The sequence below is a fragment of the Heterocephalus glaber genome, unplaced genomic scaffold (genome assembly GCF_053883595.1).
Source record: "Heterocephalus glaber isolate CG9 unplaced genomic scaffold, H.glaber_assembly_v1.0 deba00001764, whole genome shotgun sequence".
In the NCBI taxonomy this organism is placed as follows: Eukaryota; Metazoa; Chordata; class Mammalia; order Rodentia; family Bathyergidae; genus Heterocephalus; species Heterocephalus glaber.
The window spans coordinates 6,802,472-6,819,545 of NW_028258461.1; the positions used below are offsets into that span (position 1 = coordinate 6,802,472).

The window sequence follows — 17,074 nt, forward strand, 5'->3', positions numbered from 1 at the left end:
TTATAATGTATACCTAAAATGTACCAATGATTAGAATGAGTAATCGATAATGCAAAATAGGAAGAAAACATCCAAAGGGGTAAGGGTAGTGGGACGGGGCAGGGGAAAGGAAAGAAGGGAAAGGAAAAATGATGAGAAATGGAAAAAATGGAAATAAAGTCTTTGTAAATAGGGAAGGGTGGAGGGGGTGAAGGGAGGGCTAGGAATGGGGAAAAAATAAGAACCAAGATGCATCACGTAAAGGTACAAGTTCCCAATGAGAAATGTAATTGTGTTGTATACCTACAATGTACCAATAAAAGAATTTAAGAAAAAAAATCCTTTAGGTTGTAATAATGATAAAAACGTGCAGTCAGAGGGTTCTTTTGCCAAGATTAATTATTTGGAAAAGCCTACCTTGGGGCTTAAATAGAGGGAATTAGGGATAAAGACAGAGTTCTTGAAGGTATATACAGGGCAGTTATCAAAGTGTCATCTTCATGAGTGTTTTATACATAAATTTGACTATTTCCGTGTTTAAAAGCCACGGGGAATGTAGCTTGTACTTTGAGGCATATTGCGATTTCATTTTCTCAAGTCACTTGAATTTGTGAATGATGCTTGATTCCTCCCACTGATCCGCTCTCTACATTCCTTTTCTCATATTTTTCTCTGAAAAAAGTCCCTGTCCTCTCTTGCTAGTAAAAATAAATTGCTTTAGACATTAACTATTAATAAATACATGAATGAAAAGGCAGCAGTACTTATGGCAATTTCTCTAAATTTCTTAAAACTAGAAATGCTGGAGGAGTTCCTGGTTGAATTCTGTCCTACATTGCTCTCTGGTCACTAAAATCAAATATGATGCTGCTCCTCTTAGGGAAGTGACATTTTCACAGTGTTTGATGCTGGGATACCAGCTAGGAGCCAGTGTTGAGCTGACTAGAGAATAGGGGCTCCCAAAGTAGAGAGACAGACAGACAGATAGGCAGACTGACAAACAGAGAGATAGAGACAGAGACAATGACAGAAAGAGACAGAGATGTCACTTGAGCATGAGGTTTATCCATAGTGGTTGGAAAGGGTTGTCAAATGCACTAGAGAAATTGAGCCAGAGACAGACAAGTGTCCTCCAGGACCTAAGTCTGATCATTGTTATGGTTTGTATCTAGATGTCCCCCTAAAGCCTCATGCAGTCATAGATGGGGCTTTTTGAAGGTGGCTGGATCTAGGGTTTGTGATGCTGGGATCAAGGATGCGATGCTGGGATTAAGGGTGTGAGTGGTACCTGCCCTGAAGGTGGTTAGCCTGGATAAAATATAAGGGACAGAAAGAGGTTTGTTGCTTGTCACTTGTAGCTCGCTTGCTCATTTGCTGCCTTGTGCCTGCCCTGCTTGCCATGGACTGTTTCTCCTTCGTGATGCCCCTCTGCCATGCCACCCTGCCTTGGAGCCAGCCGACTGTGAACTGAAACCTCTATAAACTGTGACCCAAAATAAACCTTTCCTCCTGTAGCTTTGAGTGTCAGGTATTTTGTCTCAGCAAGGAAAAAAGTAACTTACACAATCATGATCCCTAAACCACTTAATCATCTGCCATTCCTTTAGTAAATACTGCTTATGTTCATTTGATCATTTTTAATAGTCCTTTTTGATGGTTCTAACTTGCTGAGTTTGGTAAATCTGTAGAATATTGGATACCCACAGGAACCTTGTTTGGCTTCCACGGTTTATGGATGGGAAAACAGACGGAGAAAAGAAGAACTGATATTCAGATATAATTTTCTGGTGAAATGAACTTCCTAATTTAGCATGGACTTGATGCTTATCAGTGTGCCTAGTTCATTCCCTGTTCTTTAAATATTTGTTTCAATAAAAAGGACAGGCCTTTGGTTTATGGAATTATACAGATACACATGCTCCTACGCACACAGATTATTTGATTTGATTTGGAAAGAATGATAGGAGAGGGTGAATGTCTGAGGTCAACTCTTTCTAGTTCTGAACCTGTGGCCTTCTGTCCAGAGCCATTTAGTGCTCTGACCACCATTTCCGAAGGTTGAGAGGTTTATTCCTACTGCCTGCTTGTTTCTGCATGGAATTAAAAACCTGTTCATGCACTCTGGACCGGACCAGGCAAGACAGTGTGGGCCTAGAGAGCCATAGACCTATCTTCTTCAAGTTATATAACCTGATTTTGTCCTAGTAGCAGCAACCCACTTAGCTAGGAGAACTACAAAGAATGACTTTCCTTAGGGAAGTCACTTGCCACTTTAAAAAAATCATATTAATACAGTTTTTAAAAAATTTTGCAAGGTTCCATTGTTTGTCAGCTCCAGAGCAAAGAAACATGTCCATGAGTTGTGCATATAGGTAAGTGCATTTAAAAAAACCTTACTGTTTGTAGTTTTTTTCTACTAAAACAGGGCACCAAAAATTTAGAAAGTGCTAATTTGTGTGCTTAAAATATACCACTTGTTATGGTATTCTCAGCATAGGAATAGCAAAAGCTGGAGGGAGAAAACTCACTCATTTTTTGAGTATCAGTAAAAGGGAAGATTTTCTTTACAACTGTGTAGCCCTTAAATATTGAATTTTAGTGTTGTCATTTGGAGTTTCATTTGAACAAATACAATAGTTTCTTTTCCCAGTCCCATTGCACTGACAACCATTTCAGCCTGTGGTCTTCCTTCTCTGTTCCATACCATCCTTTAGGAGATTGTTTCATAGGCGCAAATATGTGCTGTGAACGAATAGAAACAATACTTTGATCTTAGTAAGGTTTGCATACGCATCATGAGCAAATATGCATTCTGGACTGGGGATAAAAATCACTGACAACAAAGATACTAATCTGGCTTTCCATTGGACGTGAGGTATCTAGATTTTGAGTTAATTACCCAATAGTTAGAACCTATTTTGTGGAAACTATGACCCAAGAAATTGTAATGGTGATTATGTGCTCTTGTTTACTCATTTATTAGTAAATCTTTTGTGCATCTTTATTACTAATTATGTCAAATATGTGAGTAAATACATAGTATCTGTTAATGATTGAGATGTGTTGTCTGCATGTGGGAGAGTGGGAGAGACAGAGATAAATAGATACCGGAGGTTGAACCCAGGGACTTTGCTCTGAACTAGATCCCAGCCCTTTAAAATTTTTTTTCTTTTCAGACAGGGCCTCACTGAGTTGTCCAGGCCATGCTTAAACTTGTGATCCTCCTGTCTCAGCCTCACAGGTGCATGCCACCATGCCTGGCTGGTGAAGTCAATTTTCAGTGGGACTTTCTAAAAGCTAGTGGTATTTCTTTCTCCTCTGCTTATGTTGAAATCAGTACTGTGAAAAATACCCTGTCCAGGTTTATGATTATTAAATGAGGTAGACTTGAAAAGAGAATAGTTACATATGGCTCGCCGATTTGAATTTTTGTTTGCCTTGATACCAGTTCTCTGTTCTATCGAATACAGTAGCTCTGAGTGTGTACCCTACAACCCTTTTATAACTTGTTTTTGTGTTTTACAGCCGGTTATGTTCATGGAAAATTTCCTTAAGCCAAAGTAACAGAAATCTAATCTGATTTCCTTCAGAGAAGCAATATTATATTGGGGATTATATTTCTAGCCTAACACCTTTTTAAAAATAGAAATAACTATAACCACCATGTTTACTCAACTGTTTAATCAGCGGGATATGATGAATCTGAACACCACTCAGGGTAAAATTGAAGTATTATAAATCAGTTAACCATACATCACAATAACCAATTACATTGAATTATGTTGAGTGAGCTAAAGTGTCCTAGTAGACTCTACAAAGTTCTTGTTTTTGCAATCACTGCCTTGTTTTACTGAAACCAATCAGAAGATTTACAAAAAGCACTTTCTGCAGAGTTAAGGAGATCAGGAAGGATTTCTTTGGCTCAAGGTTGGCAGGTATGGTTAAGGAGACTTTAAGGAAGCCTTGGAGTTACAGCTTTTTGAGAAACTGAGTTGAGTCTTTTTTCATGATTTGCTTTGCTCATTGTAAGTGCCCTGAAGCAAACAAAGATTTTAGAAAACAAGTTATTGATCTCTATTTGTGTTGTCTTTAGAGAGAGCTGTTAGAAATGATGGTTGATGAGATATGAAGGGTGATTTTAAGTAGGTAAAGAAATAATGGAAGAATCTTCTATGCTGAGGAAAGCAGTGGAATAGAAGCCCTGGAGCTCACCTGGAATGAAAAAGTCAGTGGGCTGTAATGGAGAAGCAAAAGGGAGGGCCTGAGGGCAAAATGAGGTTGGACAAGAAGGGGGAAGAAACTAGACTATGTGCTAGACCTTGTAGGAACAGAGCAAGGTTCCTTAGGTTTTTGTTGTGGTTTGGTTACCACTGAGCCATAACCACTGCCCCTTTTAAAATTTTATGACGGGATCTCTCTGAGTTGCAAGGTTGGTCTGGAACCTGCAATCCTCCTTCCTCAGCCTCTCAAGTACCTGGGATTGCAGGTGTACACCAACATGCCTTGGCCTTTTTCTTTTGTTTTCTTTTGTCCATGGTTCCTGGTTCCTTTTTATTACCCCAAAGCAGGTCATAGAAACTAGTCTTCTGACACCTTTCTGTCTTGAGCCTGGCCATAAAGAAATTCTGTAGCCTACCTCGATTGATGGTAGATCATAAGATCCCATTTTCGAAAGGGATCCTTCCCCTTTCCCTGGAGGAAGGAATGCTATACAGAGAGGCTGAGAAGAATCTGAACCAACAGGACTTGCTGCATTTCCCCACTCAATTTATTAGCATTAGATGGTAGTCACCAGCAAAATTAAAAAGGACAGGATTCAGAGAGCTTTGAATATCTGAACACATGGAGTTTCATAGGAGGTAGCATGCCCAGAAAGGACATGGAGGTTTTGCATCGGTTCTCTCACACCTCCGCCTATCTCTCTGTCTTATCCATTGTGAAATCCTTTCTAATAAACTGGTATATGTGTTTCCCTGAATTCTGTGAACTGCTCAAACGAATCATTTGACCCCAAGGAGGAGGTTGTGGGAACCCTAGTTAAGAGCAGTCCATCAAAGAAGAGGTTAAACCACCTTGAGCTGCAACTAGCATCTAAACGGGGTGGAACCAGTCTTGGGGACTGAGCTCTCACCTGTGGGATTGTGACACTATTTCCATGTAAATAGTCAGAAATGAATTGAATTAGAGAGCAGCCAGCTGGTGTCTGCTAAGACACTGCTTGCTGGGTGCGTGTTTTCCCATGCATCTGGTGTCAGTAGTTTTATGAGAGCTGTGTTGTGAGAGTACGGTAGGAGAAATTGAATATGAGTTTTTCTACTCAAGTTCATTCACATATTTGAACCAACTACCATCTCTTTCTAGTTTCAGTCACCCAGACAGGAAACTCCATACTCATTAAGCAATTATTTCTCTCCAGCTGCTGGCAAGCACCAGTCTGCTTTCTGTTTTTATGGGTTTGCCTACAAATATTTCATATAGTGCAATCATATATGCTACCTTTTGCATCTGGCTTTTTTCCCTTAGCATAATGTTTTTGAAGTTCACCTATGTTGTAGCAAGTATCAGTGATTCATTTCCTTGTTATAGCTAAATAGCATTCCATTGTATGGCTGTAGTACGTTTTGATCTGTTTATCAATTAACATTTGAGTTGTTTGTACCTTTTGCCTATTTAAAATTGTGCTACCAGGTATGATTATTCATCAACAAGGTTTTCTTTTTTCCATTAAGTTTATTGGTACATTTTAGGTGTACAATACAGTTACATTCGTCATTGGGCTCTTGTACATTTACATGATGTATCTTGGTTCTTATTTTTTCCCCATTCCCCAGCTCTCCCTTCACCCCCTCAACCCTTCCCTATTTACAAAGACTTTGTTTCCATTTTTTCCTTTCCTCATATTTTTTCTTTTCCCTTCTTTCCTTTCCCCTTCCCCTCCAACTTCCCCTACTCCTTTAGACCTTTTCTTCCTATTTCACATTATCAATTATACATTTTGATGCTTATTTATACTTTCAGTTTCTCACATCCAAGAAACTATTTGGTATTTACATGTGTGTCCTATTTATTTCACTTAAGAGTATTGTCTCAATGTGCATCCATTTAGCTATAAATGTCTCTAATTTCTCATTCTTTATGGCTGAATCATAAGGTTTTCTTTCAACACTTGTTTTCAGTTCTTTTGAATCTGTACTTAGTGGAATTGCTGGGTCATATGATAATTCTCTGGTTAACTTTTTGATAAACTAATTTGTTTTCACAACAACTAAAGCATTTTACATTCCCATCAACAATAAATGAGGGTCCCACTTCACATCCTCAACAAAGCTTGCTATTTGCTGTATTTTTTAAAAATTTAGTTGTCCTAGAATATTACCTTTAAACTGCATAAATAAAATTCCCTTTATTTGTTGTAAATATTTCATTCTTTGATGTTACTTAATAGAATAAAAATTGTAGTAAGCTCAAAGGCACAATGGACTTAATTGGATTCTAAATCCATAAAATCTATATCCAACAGTCCTTCTGACACATTGCTTTCCAAAAAACACAAGCAAAAGCAGGGGCTAGAACTATTAGGAGAACCCTGCCTTTTCCTTTTATCCACTCTTTCTGTAGTTGAAGCTGATCTCATATCCAAAGGCATTTCTTCCTTCTGAATATATGTGTTGCTTAAAGCATTTTTTAAAACTTTTCTATCTGGCGGTGTCTTTTGAGAATTGTACTGAGAATGATGAGGAAGCACATATAATTTTACAGGAGAACGTTCTCATTACAGTCAGTGTCTTGGTTTGACACATTTATATTTCTTCTCTTCTCTTACCCATTCCTCTCTCTTTTAAAAAAAATAACTTTATTATCAAACACACACACATACAGAAATTAAAACCATTCAAAGAAGAATAATGCAAGGGGAAAAACAACCTGCAATAATATTCAAATACAGTAGAACTCAACCAAAACAAAACTGAAAGCACTTAAACATTTTTCCATATAACTTAAAAAAAAATCTCAATTACCAACAAGACACCAGAGGATGTGATTTGTTTCACAAAGATCCCCCAAAGCAACATTGAACAAATAATGATCTGGAAAAAAACTCCAGTTAGCCAGCATAGTCCACATAAGCCAAACTTCTCCCTAATTTAAATTTTGATACAGTCATATGACACGCGATAGAAACACAATCCAAGGAATATGTTATTAGGCCATTTCATCTGTGTGTATCCTTAATTACACTTTCAGTTTCTCACACTAGAGAAACTATTCGCTATTAACACATATGTAAATATTTCTCTTTATTCCCCACCTTTTTATAAGTTATCTGAGCCTCTGCTTGCAAATGACTTTGAACCAATCTGAAACATCAGTAGGAAATCTTAGAATACTCAAGGACACTGACTGTATGGTCATTTTCAATCTTCTTACCCATCTAAAGTTATTTGTCTGCCAGTCCACCATCAATTGAATAGCATATAATGCTAAAAAAATGTAAGTATGTTTTAATTTCCAGCCTTTGAAGACTGCCTGAATTCCACTGGGTTCTGCCAGTTAAAAAAGTGCAGTAAAAACTCTTAATGTTGGAATTACTTTTTGTTAGTGTTCAGAAATTTTTACATCATATTTGAGTTTACAAAGGTAGAGTAAGAGTAGACTTAATGTATTAACAGATTAGCATACTACATGCCTTTGTAATAATGTGAAGTGTAGAGAAATTCATTGTAATCAGTAGAATTAAACTCTTATGAACATTAATTGTTGAGAACTGGTCATGACTAATCTGCTTGTATTCCACTAAAAAATAATCACTTAATGAAAAACCAGTTATGGTGCTTGTTTCACGATTTAACTGAAAGCTTTTTTAGTGGTCAAAGCTTGGAAAACATATTTAATTTTGGCTTCAAATTCTTAAAATTGTTCTAGATACCTGCATGTGTGCTTTAGAAGTAAATTACTGCTATTTTCAATCATGCATTTGACTAGAACCTCAAACTACTCTGTCCTGTTTAAAAAGATTGTGAAAAATTGTTTGGTGTGGAGGCAGTTTATTTAGCCTTTAGTATTAATGGTGTTTATTTTGGGGAAGTCATATATTTTGACTGTATCCACTGTAGTAAAAATTCTTTTTTGTTTGTTTGGGGATTGAACTCGGATCCTTGGCACTTGTGAGGCAGGCGGTGGAACCGCTGAGCTAAATCCCCGGCCTGAAAATTCTTTAAAGTGGTTCTATTATTTTGTTTTGTCTTAATACTTTATATATGCCCTGTGTGCAAGTAAAGTTTGTAATTCTGAGGTTCACTACTTCTAGAAATTGCCAGTTCAGCAATACCACACCAAAAACAAAACCAAAAAAAATTGCCCTTGTAACAGTTAATCCTAACCTGTTATAACCTGCAGTTATTTGTACCTGGGATGTGGGGGTGTAGATTTCATTGTGCTTTATCGGAGGAGTAAACCATTTTCCTACAGGCGTGTTTGAAAAGGCCTTCCTTCATTTTTTTCACATATCAAGGTTACCATTAAATGAATTGCCACTGTGGTGCTTTAAATGGGCACCATTAAAGCCTGAAAGAGCCATGTGCCTTCTAGTGCACCAAAATTAGCATCCTAAAAGAGTTTAATTTAGTCAGCATGTATTTAACTAATTATTTGTTCATTTGTGTGTTTATTCATTTTGCTCTACTGGTTATTAAATTCAGGGCCTTTTCACTGAGTTACATCCTCAGTCCTTTTTTTATTTAATTTTTTATTTTGAGACAGGGTCTCACTAAGTTGGCCCAGGCTGGGCTTGAACTCGCGATGCTTCTGCCTCAGCCTGGGATCACAGGCATGTGCCACCATGCTTGGCTTTTATTTAAGTATCTTAAAAAAGGCATCAGCACAGGAACGCTTCCCTAGTCTTTGTGATGCTACATTTATTTCTCCCTCCTTTTTTGATTTGAAGCCTGAAAATAAATTTTATTCTCAGTGTATCTCCTTAAGTGTATTTGTTTGTAAAATTATTCTTCATATTTAAATGGGCAATCTTTTCTCTACAATTGAATGATTTTTCTTTGTTTTATTTTATGGGTCTAGGCTGAAATAGGCAGCAAATGATGCACCACTTTAACTCACATTTCAGTGTTTCTTGCTGGATCTGGCTCTGATTCCTCTGCACCCTCTTAGATCTGAGCATCAACTAGTCAAGCCCTCTCCAAGTTACATATAAAGAAACCAATGCCAGGACTTCCCCAAATAACAGAGAGAGAAATGGGTAGTAGAAGATGATTAGAATCAAGGTCTTCTAGTTTCTTGCCTCTCATAATTAAGCTTTGGAAGCAAAACACCACTTGGGATCATAGCCAAATATTTAATTTTACTTTAGTTTTGGCACACAGGGATAAAAATTTTCAGTTATACCAGTTATCTCACGTCATATCACTGAATGCTATTGCTTTCCCTTTCAGTAGACCCTAACATGATTGTAGCCACTGATGAGCTAAGAAATAAGGTAGCATTGCCCAAATCATGTCGTACTAAATGTGATGTAACTGAATCTTCTTGAGGAGAAAAGGAGTCCGATGATGGAGTGCTTGGGGGTAATGCTAATCTACACAAAGTTAAAGAGGTCTCTTCTAGACTTTTTAGAGCTTTTGCTGTGTGAGTATGCACTGTGAATAGCCAGGTGGAGGGGTTACAGGAATAGGTTTCCTGCATTCTAAGGAGCCTCATTTTAACTTGTTCCATGTAACACAGTTTGGGAATTAGTGAATGTTGCATTCTAATATTCTTGCCATTTCATCTCTGACATTCCTACTTGGCAGTACTCAGAGGCATATTTAACAATCCAACAATTTAAATGCAAGGCATTGTTTGCTATATAGGTATGTTCATATTTCTCTGTCTCGTATACTAAATGTTATACATTATACTTTAAATGTCTCGATAATTTCTATCATCTCTTTTATTTTAGGAATAGTCGGATCATCTGTTAAATTTTTTGCAACACCCAATCTCCATAGTGCACTGCAACTTCAGATCCAGAGCTTTGGTGAAGGGATGGAAGGTTTAGAGAAAGTGTCAGTAATTCTGGTACTATTCCCATATGACTATGTATTGTGCCACAGAGGAAGAAATTAATTCCTGATTTTAATGCCAAGGTATCAGATCAAGAGATCTAAGAGACTAATGGCCTGTGTTATGGACAACAGCCTCCAGGGCTTCCTTGAGCGGCCCTCAGTTATCATCCACCATGCCATTTGTCTGTCCACTCCTGTCTTCTTTCATGCATACCAAAGAACAGGGTTTTCAGCACCAAACATTCTCTGCCACTGGACCATATCTCACTCACAGAGGTGGCATGAGAATTGCCCATGCCTTTCCTATAGTGCCAGAAACTTTCCTGCTTTAAATGAAACATTTATACCTCAGTGATGTTGAGAACATTGCCTGAGTGAGTTCTGTGCTGCCCCAGTTGCTAGAGTTTTAATATTCCCATAGGGAGTTAGCATCTGCAAAGCTCATCCTTTCCTCATGTGAATAGAGTCATTTATAGCAATCTCTGGATGTTTGTGTTAATCCTACTATGAGCAGTCTCTTAGATTATGTGACCTTATTTGAAAGATAAGGCTATAACCCCAGAATTCAGGAGGCTGAGGCAGGATTACTGTGAGTTTCAGGCCAGGCTGGGCTACATAGTTCAAGACTAGCCTGAACTACAAAAGGAGACCCTGTCTCAAAAAACAAAAAGAAAACAAACAAAAAGATAAAGAAATTGAGACTTCACTAACCTTATTCCCCCATGTCTAATGTTGAAGAAAACATAGGTATAAATAACATTTCTCCGATCATATTTTCATTGCTTTTCCTCTGTCTTCCAAACCTTGTCCTGAATGCCTTCACCCATAGGGAAGAACCTTTAAGAACAGACTTTCTTGAAGACGTTAGTGAAGCTGGCTATATTATCTTATTTTTTTTTATTTTATTTTTTTCCCCATTAACTTTATTGGTACATTTTAGGTATACAATACAGTTACATTCATCATTGGGATCTTGTACCATTACATGAGTCTCTTGGTTCTTATTTTTTTCCCCTTCCCTTGCCCTCCCTTCACCCCCTTCACCCTTCCCTATTTGCAAAGACCTTGTTTCCATTTTTTTCCTCTTCTCATAGTTTTTCCTTTCCCTTTTTTCCCTTCCCCTACCCCTTCCAATTCCCCTGCACTTTTAGACCTTTTCTTCCTGTTACACAATATCAGTTATACATTTTTTAAATTACAATATTAAGATCTAGGAGACATTATCACAGATTTTACAGAATTTAAAAGGATATAGAAAGCATATTACAAAAATCCTTTTTGAAATAAATTTGACAACTTCTAAGAAGTAACTTAGAAGACAAATTAATGAAACTAACTCTGGAGGAAATATAAAATTTGAATAGCTCCTATTAAAGAAAGTATATTCCTAGCTTGAAAAGCTACCTATATGACAACAGCAGGCTCATAAACATTTTAACTGATAAATTATATCAAACATTTAAAGCAGAAAAAAGAAGGAACACTTCTCCCCTCATTTTAGGAAATCAACATTGTGCTAATCCTAAAACTGGATAAAGATAATAGAAGAAAAAAGTATGAACATAGATAGAAATTTGATTAACAAAACAAACTATTAGAAACTATTAGAAGTCAGACCTGGCAGTAAGAAAGTGGTTTTGTTATAGGGATGGCAGTGTTGGTTCAGCATTGGAAGATCCACCCCCAAAAGTCATCATTTAAACAGAGGAAAGGAAAAAGCCACATGATCCTGTCAGTAGTTGCAGAAAGAGTATTGGACTAAATTCTACAGCTGTTCATGGTAAAAGCTAGCAGGAGACTAGAAGTAGAACAGAACCTTCTCAACAGATCAAAGACATGTACTCCATACTTCCAACAAAAACTCCTTCTATGAATGGAGACGATACAATGCTTTCTCCCTAAAGTGGGGAACAAGGGCATATATGCCTACTCTTCATCTGTCCATTAGACTTTGAAACATAGGTCTAAACCAAAATAGTCTGGCAATAAAATGACACAACTAGGATAGGCTGGCTATATTATCGTGCTTGAATTGAAGGCTGAAAATGCTTCACTGAAAAAGTGGCTGTCTTTTGTTTTTGTTTTTCCATGGGCCCAGCAGCCAGAGGTGATATCTTTAACCATTTACCAGTCCAATTATTTAAATACAAGATGACCAAAAATTGCACATTTTAATTAATTTTTATAATAGGAAATATAAAAATGACAATTTTGTCAAGTTTATTCAATAATTTTTCTGTGTATGGTATATCTTAAAACATTCGATATACTATACAACATTACAATCTGGGCAGTAGTATCTAGTCTCTTTCGATTCTTTTTAAATTATTATCTTTGAACAACACACTTTACACTATTGTGTTGGCCTGTCCTTTTTTCCTCTGGGTGATAGAATTTCAATAAAATGTCTGCCCACTAAAGGTAATGGTGAAGACATTGATGATGGACATCCTGGTTGATGTTTTGCTGTCCTGTATTTTTCAGTTATTTGGTCTGTTAGACCTAATGTAAATTGTAAATGACTTTTTGAACTCCCTTGTTTTGAATAAATAACAAATGAGTTTCATATTGTTTCATCCAGAAGGTGCATAAGTATTTTACAATAATATTTTTCCTCACTTTTTGATTACAGGATAGTTTGTTAGATATCATCAGTTCTGTCCATACCACCCATAAAATTATAATCATGGACCACTATTGGAGTTTTTTAAAGTTTTGTTTCTTCTTTCAAGTTCTATCATTTCTGTATTATGAATAGTTCACAATAAGGAGACGTCTTTTTGTCTTTCCATTTCATAACACAGACTTTTCCTCTCTGATATGCTAACATTTCTCCATTTTTTAGTTTTTTCTTTTGCAGATCTTCTGGCACTTCCTTCCTATTCATTCTCAGTGTCCCAAACGTGTTTGTTTTGTATCGTAAAAGAATATCACTGAGTTCTGGAGAAGTATAAAAAGTATATCTAGTGTACTATAGGAGTTTTTATAGATTGTAGCACAAAATTATAGGTTATTTTTCACAAACACAAATTAGTAAAAGAAAATAACTAGAACTTAATAAATTTCACTAGAAACAAACATCAAAGGCAAATGCAACATTTTAAATAACAAATATGCAAAAATAGTTGATATAAACAGACATAGGAGTGTATCTCCTGCAAACAGAAATGGACTGGTTGAAATGACACTTCCCATAGTCAGTACTTAAATGCGTTTCTGGAGTGAGGGCGCTGCCCCAGTGTTGCTCAGGGTTAACTGTTAAGTGCTTAATGGCAGGAAGCAAGCCAAGTCCTAGAGACCCAGACAAAATGAGGCATCTTTCTAGAAGGCAGTGCACAAGTCAGCTCTCCTCTGTCTTGCCATAGCGGGTGAGATTCTCACCCAGTGCAGCAGGGGAACACCCTCCCCCTCTTCCGAACTCAGTCCCAGGGCCCCTCGCTGGCAACTCAGCACCCCTTCTCTCCAGGATCTCTTCAGTGTTCCTCGAGGTTGGAGAACCAGCTCAGGTTGTCTCTGATGATGTGATGATTCTGGCAGCTAAGGGTCACAATGACCGGTCTCCCTTGATGCAGTTGGAGGAGCAATTCGCACATGTAACCAGCTGATAGTGTGCCCCTTCCATAGGCCCCAGCCCCAGGCCCTCAGGCTCCAAGTGGGCTCTGGCTCCACAGCCGCCTTAGGCCAGACACCCATGGCTGCGTGCTACCCAGCCTCCCTGTTGGCATGCAGCTCATCCCACTTGCTGCAGACTACCTTCTGTGTGTCAGAACTCAGAATCCCCTGCCCTTACTTTCTTTGCTTATTCAATGAAGTCGTGCTCCACAGTGGAGCATGACTTTTTTCTTAACCTACCTTTTCCATTTTTTTTTGGTACCAGGGATCGAACTCGAGTGCTTGCGCTTGTGCAGCAGGCGGCGAAACCATTGAGCTAAATCCCCGGCCCCCTACCTACCTTTTTCTACCTTTTTCTTCGTGATGTTAAAAATAAACTGATAGAGCCTGCTTACGTTATTCAAATTAATTTACAACTTGGACATATTCTTTCAGCTAGTTTGCTTTCTGTATGACATTTCATTTGGAGTATCTCTTCTTACACTGTAATAAAAATTTTTCTCTGGTAATCTAGAAACTAGTTTTTGGAAAATAATTTATCTCTTCTAGATAATGATATTGGTAAAAGTATTTTCCCTGATACTCAGTGACTCTTGCTAGCCATTGGTAGATATTACACCTTGCAGGTGAGATACAAAACTTTCTTACCTATGAGATCTTTAAACAGTAAAGAAAATCTTGCAGCCCTAAGGGACCTTTTCACAGAAACCATCTGCGTAGGCCCTACATATATTTCTGTACATATTTTTAAAGCACCATTGTTTAGTATTACACTTCCTCTCCTGGGATGGGGAAAATCTATATCTTTCCAAATACCTAGGTTACGTCTCTTCCTCTCAAACTGCTTACCTCTATAAACCAAAAGTTCAACTGAATTTTTCTAAGAAGCTTAATGTTTAGCTCCACCTCCTATCATGGCCCATTTATTGTAGGTAGAGGTTAGAGAAAACTTTCCTAGATGAGAGAATACTATGCCATGCAAGATATGGATATTTTAAAGTAAGGCAAATTCAGGTCTTGGGAGAAGAATAACAAAAAGATGTGAAATGGTGCAGTTATGAAGACCAGGCCACCAGAGTGCTGCTTCAGTCCCCTAAGGAATAGACTAAGTTGTCTCATGCTTCCTTTGCTGCCTCCCATGGAAGTACACAAACTCCTCAAGCCACACTTGGCTGTCTTCCCAAATTCTGGGAAACTTTGCAAGGATCACAGGGGTTGGTACAAGTTGTTTGATAATCTGCAGCTTTCTCTCTGGGATTTAGCTGCCTTTGGGTTAAGATTTCTACCTGTCAGTATGCAGATGGTCCCATCTTTCCCTCCTGCCTCTGAAGGTTGTAATCTGTGTGTGTGTGTGTGTGTGTGCGTGTGTGTGTGTGTGTGTTTTCCCTTCAGCCAAGTTGTGCATAGAGGTTCTGGGACCTTTTTTATTTTTGCTTTTGATTTACATATGTGTTTTTATTAATTTCTTAAGGGCAAACATAAATGTTGAGCTGGATTGTCAGCCTCTCTACTGCTTCTGTAATAGTTAATTGCTGCCCTACTTAGAGTTGTAAAGTTTGTGAAGTGCTTGGAATTAAAGGTGGTGTGTGGATGTGGGTAGAAAATGTGAAAAGTAACTTTGAGACCTTGTAGACTTACGTGTTCAGTTCCTCCCTAGTTTAGTTTGTGTGCATAGTCAGACTCAGGGTTAGAAAAGATACTGTTAAGAAAAGTTGAATTGTTGAGTCTCAGTAGGAACATGGGGAGTCTCTGATCATTTTCTACAAATGAAAAAATGCCTGAATCATTAAAAAAAATCTTCCTTTTAGAACTTTGAGTCACACAATGTTTATAGCATTTTTGATCCATCAACTGCATTTCATTTTTTAGAGCCATGTTTCCATAGCCCTTAAGTCCTTAGGTGAGCACATAGTTGGAGGGAGAAATCAGGTTGGGAACACTTTACATGGATTGTCCTTAGTGCTGTTAAGTGGCTGGGTGGATCACATGGATATACTGTAGTTAAAGTCCAACTCTGAGCTTTCAAACACGATGTTTTTCTTAGCCAAGTTCTCATGATAAATGATTTTTCCTAAATGCAGTACTGTATTGTGCTCACTAATTTAGGTGTTTATGTGGAACTTAGTATCTATTTCCTGTAGCAGTTTTTATTCAAATAAATATTCTGCCATCGGGTAATGCCTAATTAGAGATGATCTTTGTGTCTAGGAATGAACTCTGTATTATTTGTCTTTTGTGAGGTATTTAAGAATTCCAGTAAATACACTGCAATTAAGTTTTAAAGGCAAAACAACACAAAATGTCCTGTCTTGATCTTACTTTACTTCCCCTGGCAAAGGAGGGAGTGACAGCTTCATCATTTAAGAAGTTATAGTTGTAGTAAAAGTGAAATCTGAAAAGTGCTTTTAAGGATCATTTTAGAGTTATGACTATAAATTGCACATCAGGATTATTCATCTTGGCTTATTATAACGGAGTGGGTTTGGAAACCCCAGCAAGTGACCACTTTTAACCGAGAAGTTTAATACACTGGAAATGTTCTCCGGCACTGTAGTGCTCTCCTCCTTGCAAGGGTCACCCTTCCCCCAGCCCTGGTTTGGTAATGTGCCTTTGGGGGCATTGTAATAGGCATCTGAATTTTAATGAAACGTTCTTTCATTTTGAGTTCGTTTATCCTTTTTGAGACTGGTTATGCAGTTCCAAAATATCAGTGTTTCAGAAAAGAAAACAGCTGGATTGTGAGCAGTTTCTTGTTTGTTTTTTGTGGTACTGGAGATTTAACCTAAGCCTTTTGCACTGAGCTACATCCCCGACCCTGTTTGTTTGTTTGTTTGTTTAAAACCTGAGGCAGGGTCTGGCTCAGTTGCTCAGGCTGGGCTCAAACTTGTAATCCTCTTTGCTTCCGCCTGCCAGAGTACTAGACTTACAGTTTTGTACCACCATACCTGGTTGTGAACAGTTTTTAATCTTTACCAAGTCATCAGGTTTTACTAAGAATTTTTATCCAATGAAAGCAAGTTGTTTAAATTATTTTAATCACTGAAAGAAACTGTAGAACTATGAGTACTACTCTAAAAACTTTTAGGATGTTACTAGACAGCAGAGAGAGAGAGAGAGAGAGAGAGAGAGAGAGAGAGAGAGAGAGAGAGAGAGAGAGAATGAATATATTGTGGCATTAATTCTCAGCCCTGCTTGTAAATTAGAGCAGATTATTAACTCGGGAGCCTCTAAAAAATTAAATGTTAAATACTAAACAGAAGACATAAACGACAGTATTGTGTTTAAAGCCCATGTGTGGCCATGATTAAGAATTACATATCTAGGGCTAAGTGATCCGTTTAAATCAGCCAGCACCTGTGAAGGATGGAGAGCGAGAGAGACGGGGGGGGGGGGGCAGCGAGAGAGGGGCAGAGAGACTAAAAGTA

At 37.8% G+C, this 17,074-nt stretch overlaps 1 protein-coding gene across 14 annotated transcripts in view; it reads left to right on the plus strand.

Annotated features, from left to right (window-relative positions):
* The window catches only part of Atp11c (ATPase phospholipid transporting 11C (ATP11C blood group)), a 176,446-nt gene that overhangs the window by 67,012 nt on the left and 92,360 nt on the right, over positions 1 to 17,074 (plus strand). Inside the window, exon 1 of one of the 14 annotated variants that reach the window (XM_087202117.1) lies at positions 14,929 to 14,994. The exons of the other annotated variants lie outside the window; for them this stretch is intronic. Within the exon in view, the coding sequence (XP_087058243.1) occupies positions 14,944 to 14,994 (51 nt within the window). The 5' untranslated portion in view covers positions 14,929 to 14,943. Of the gene's footprint in view, positions 1 to 14,928; positions 14,995 to 17,074 lie in introns of those variants that run through there. 14 annotated transcript variants of the gene reach the window in all.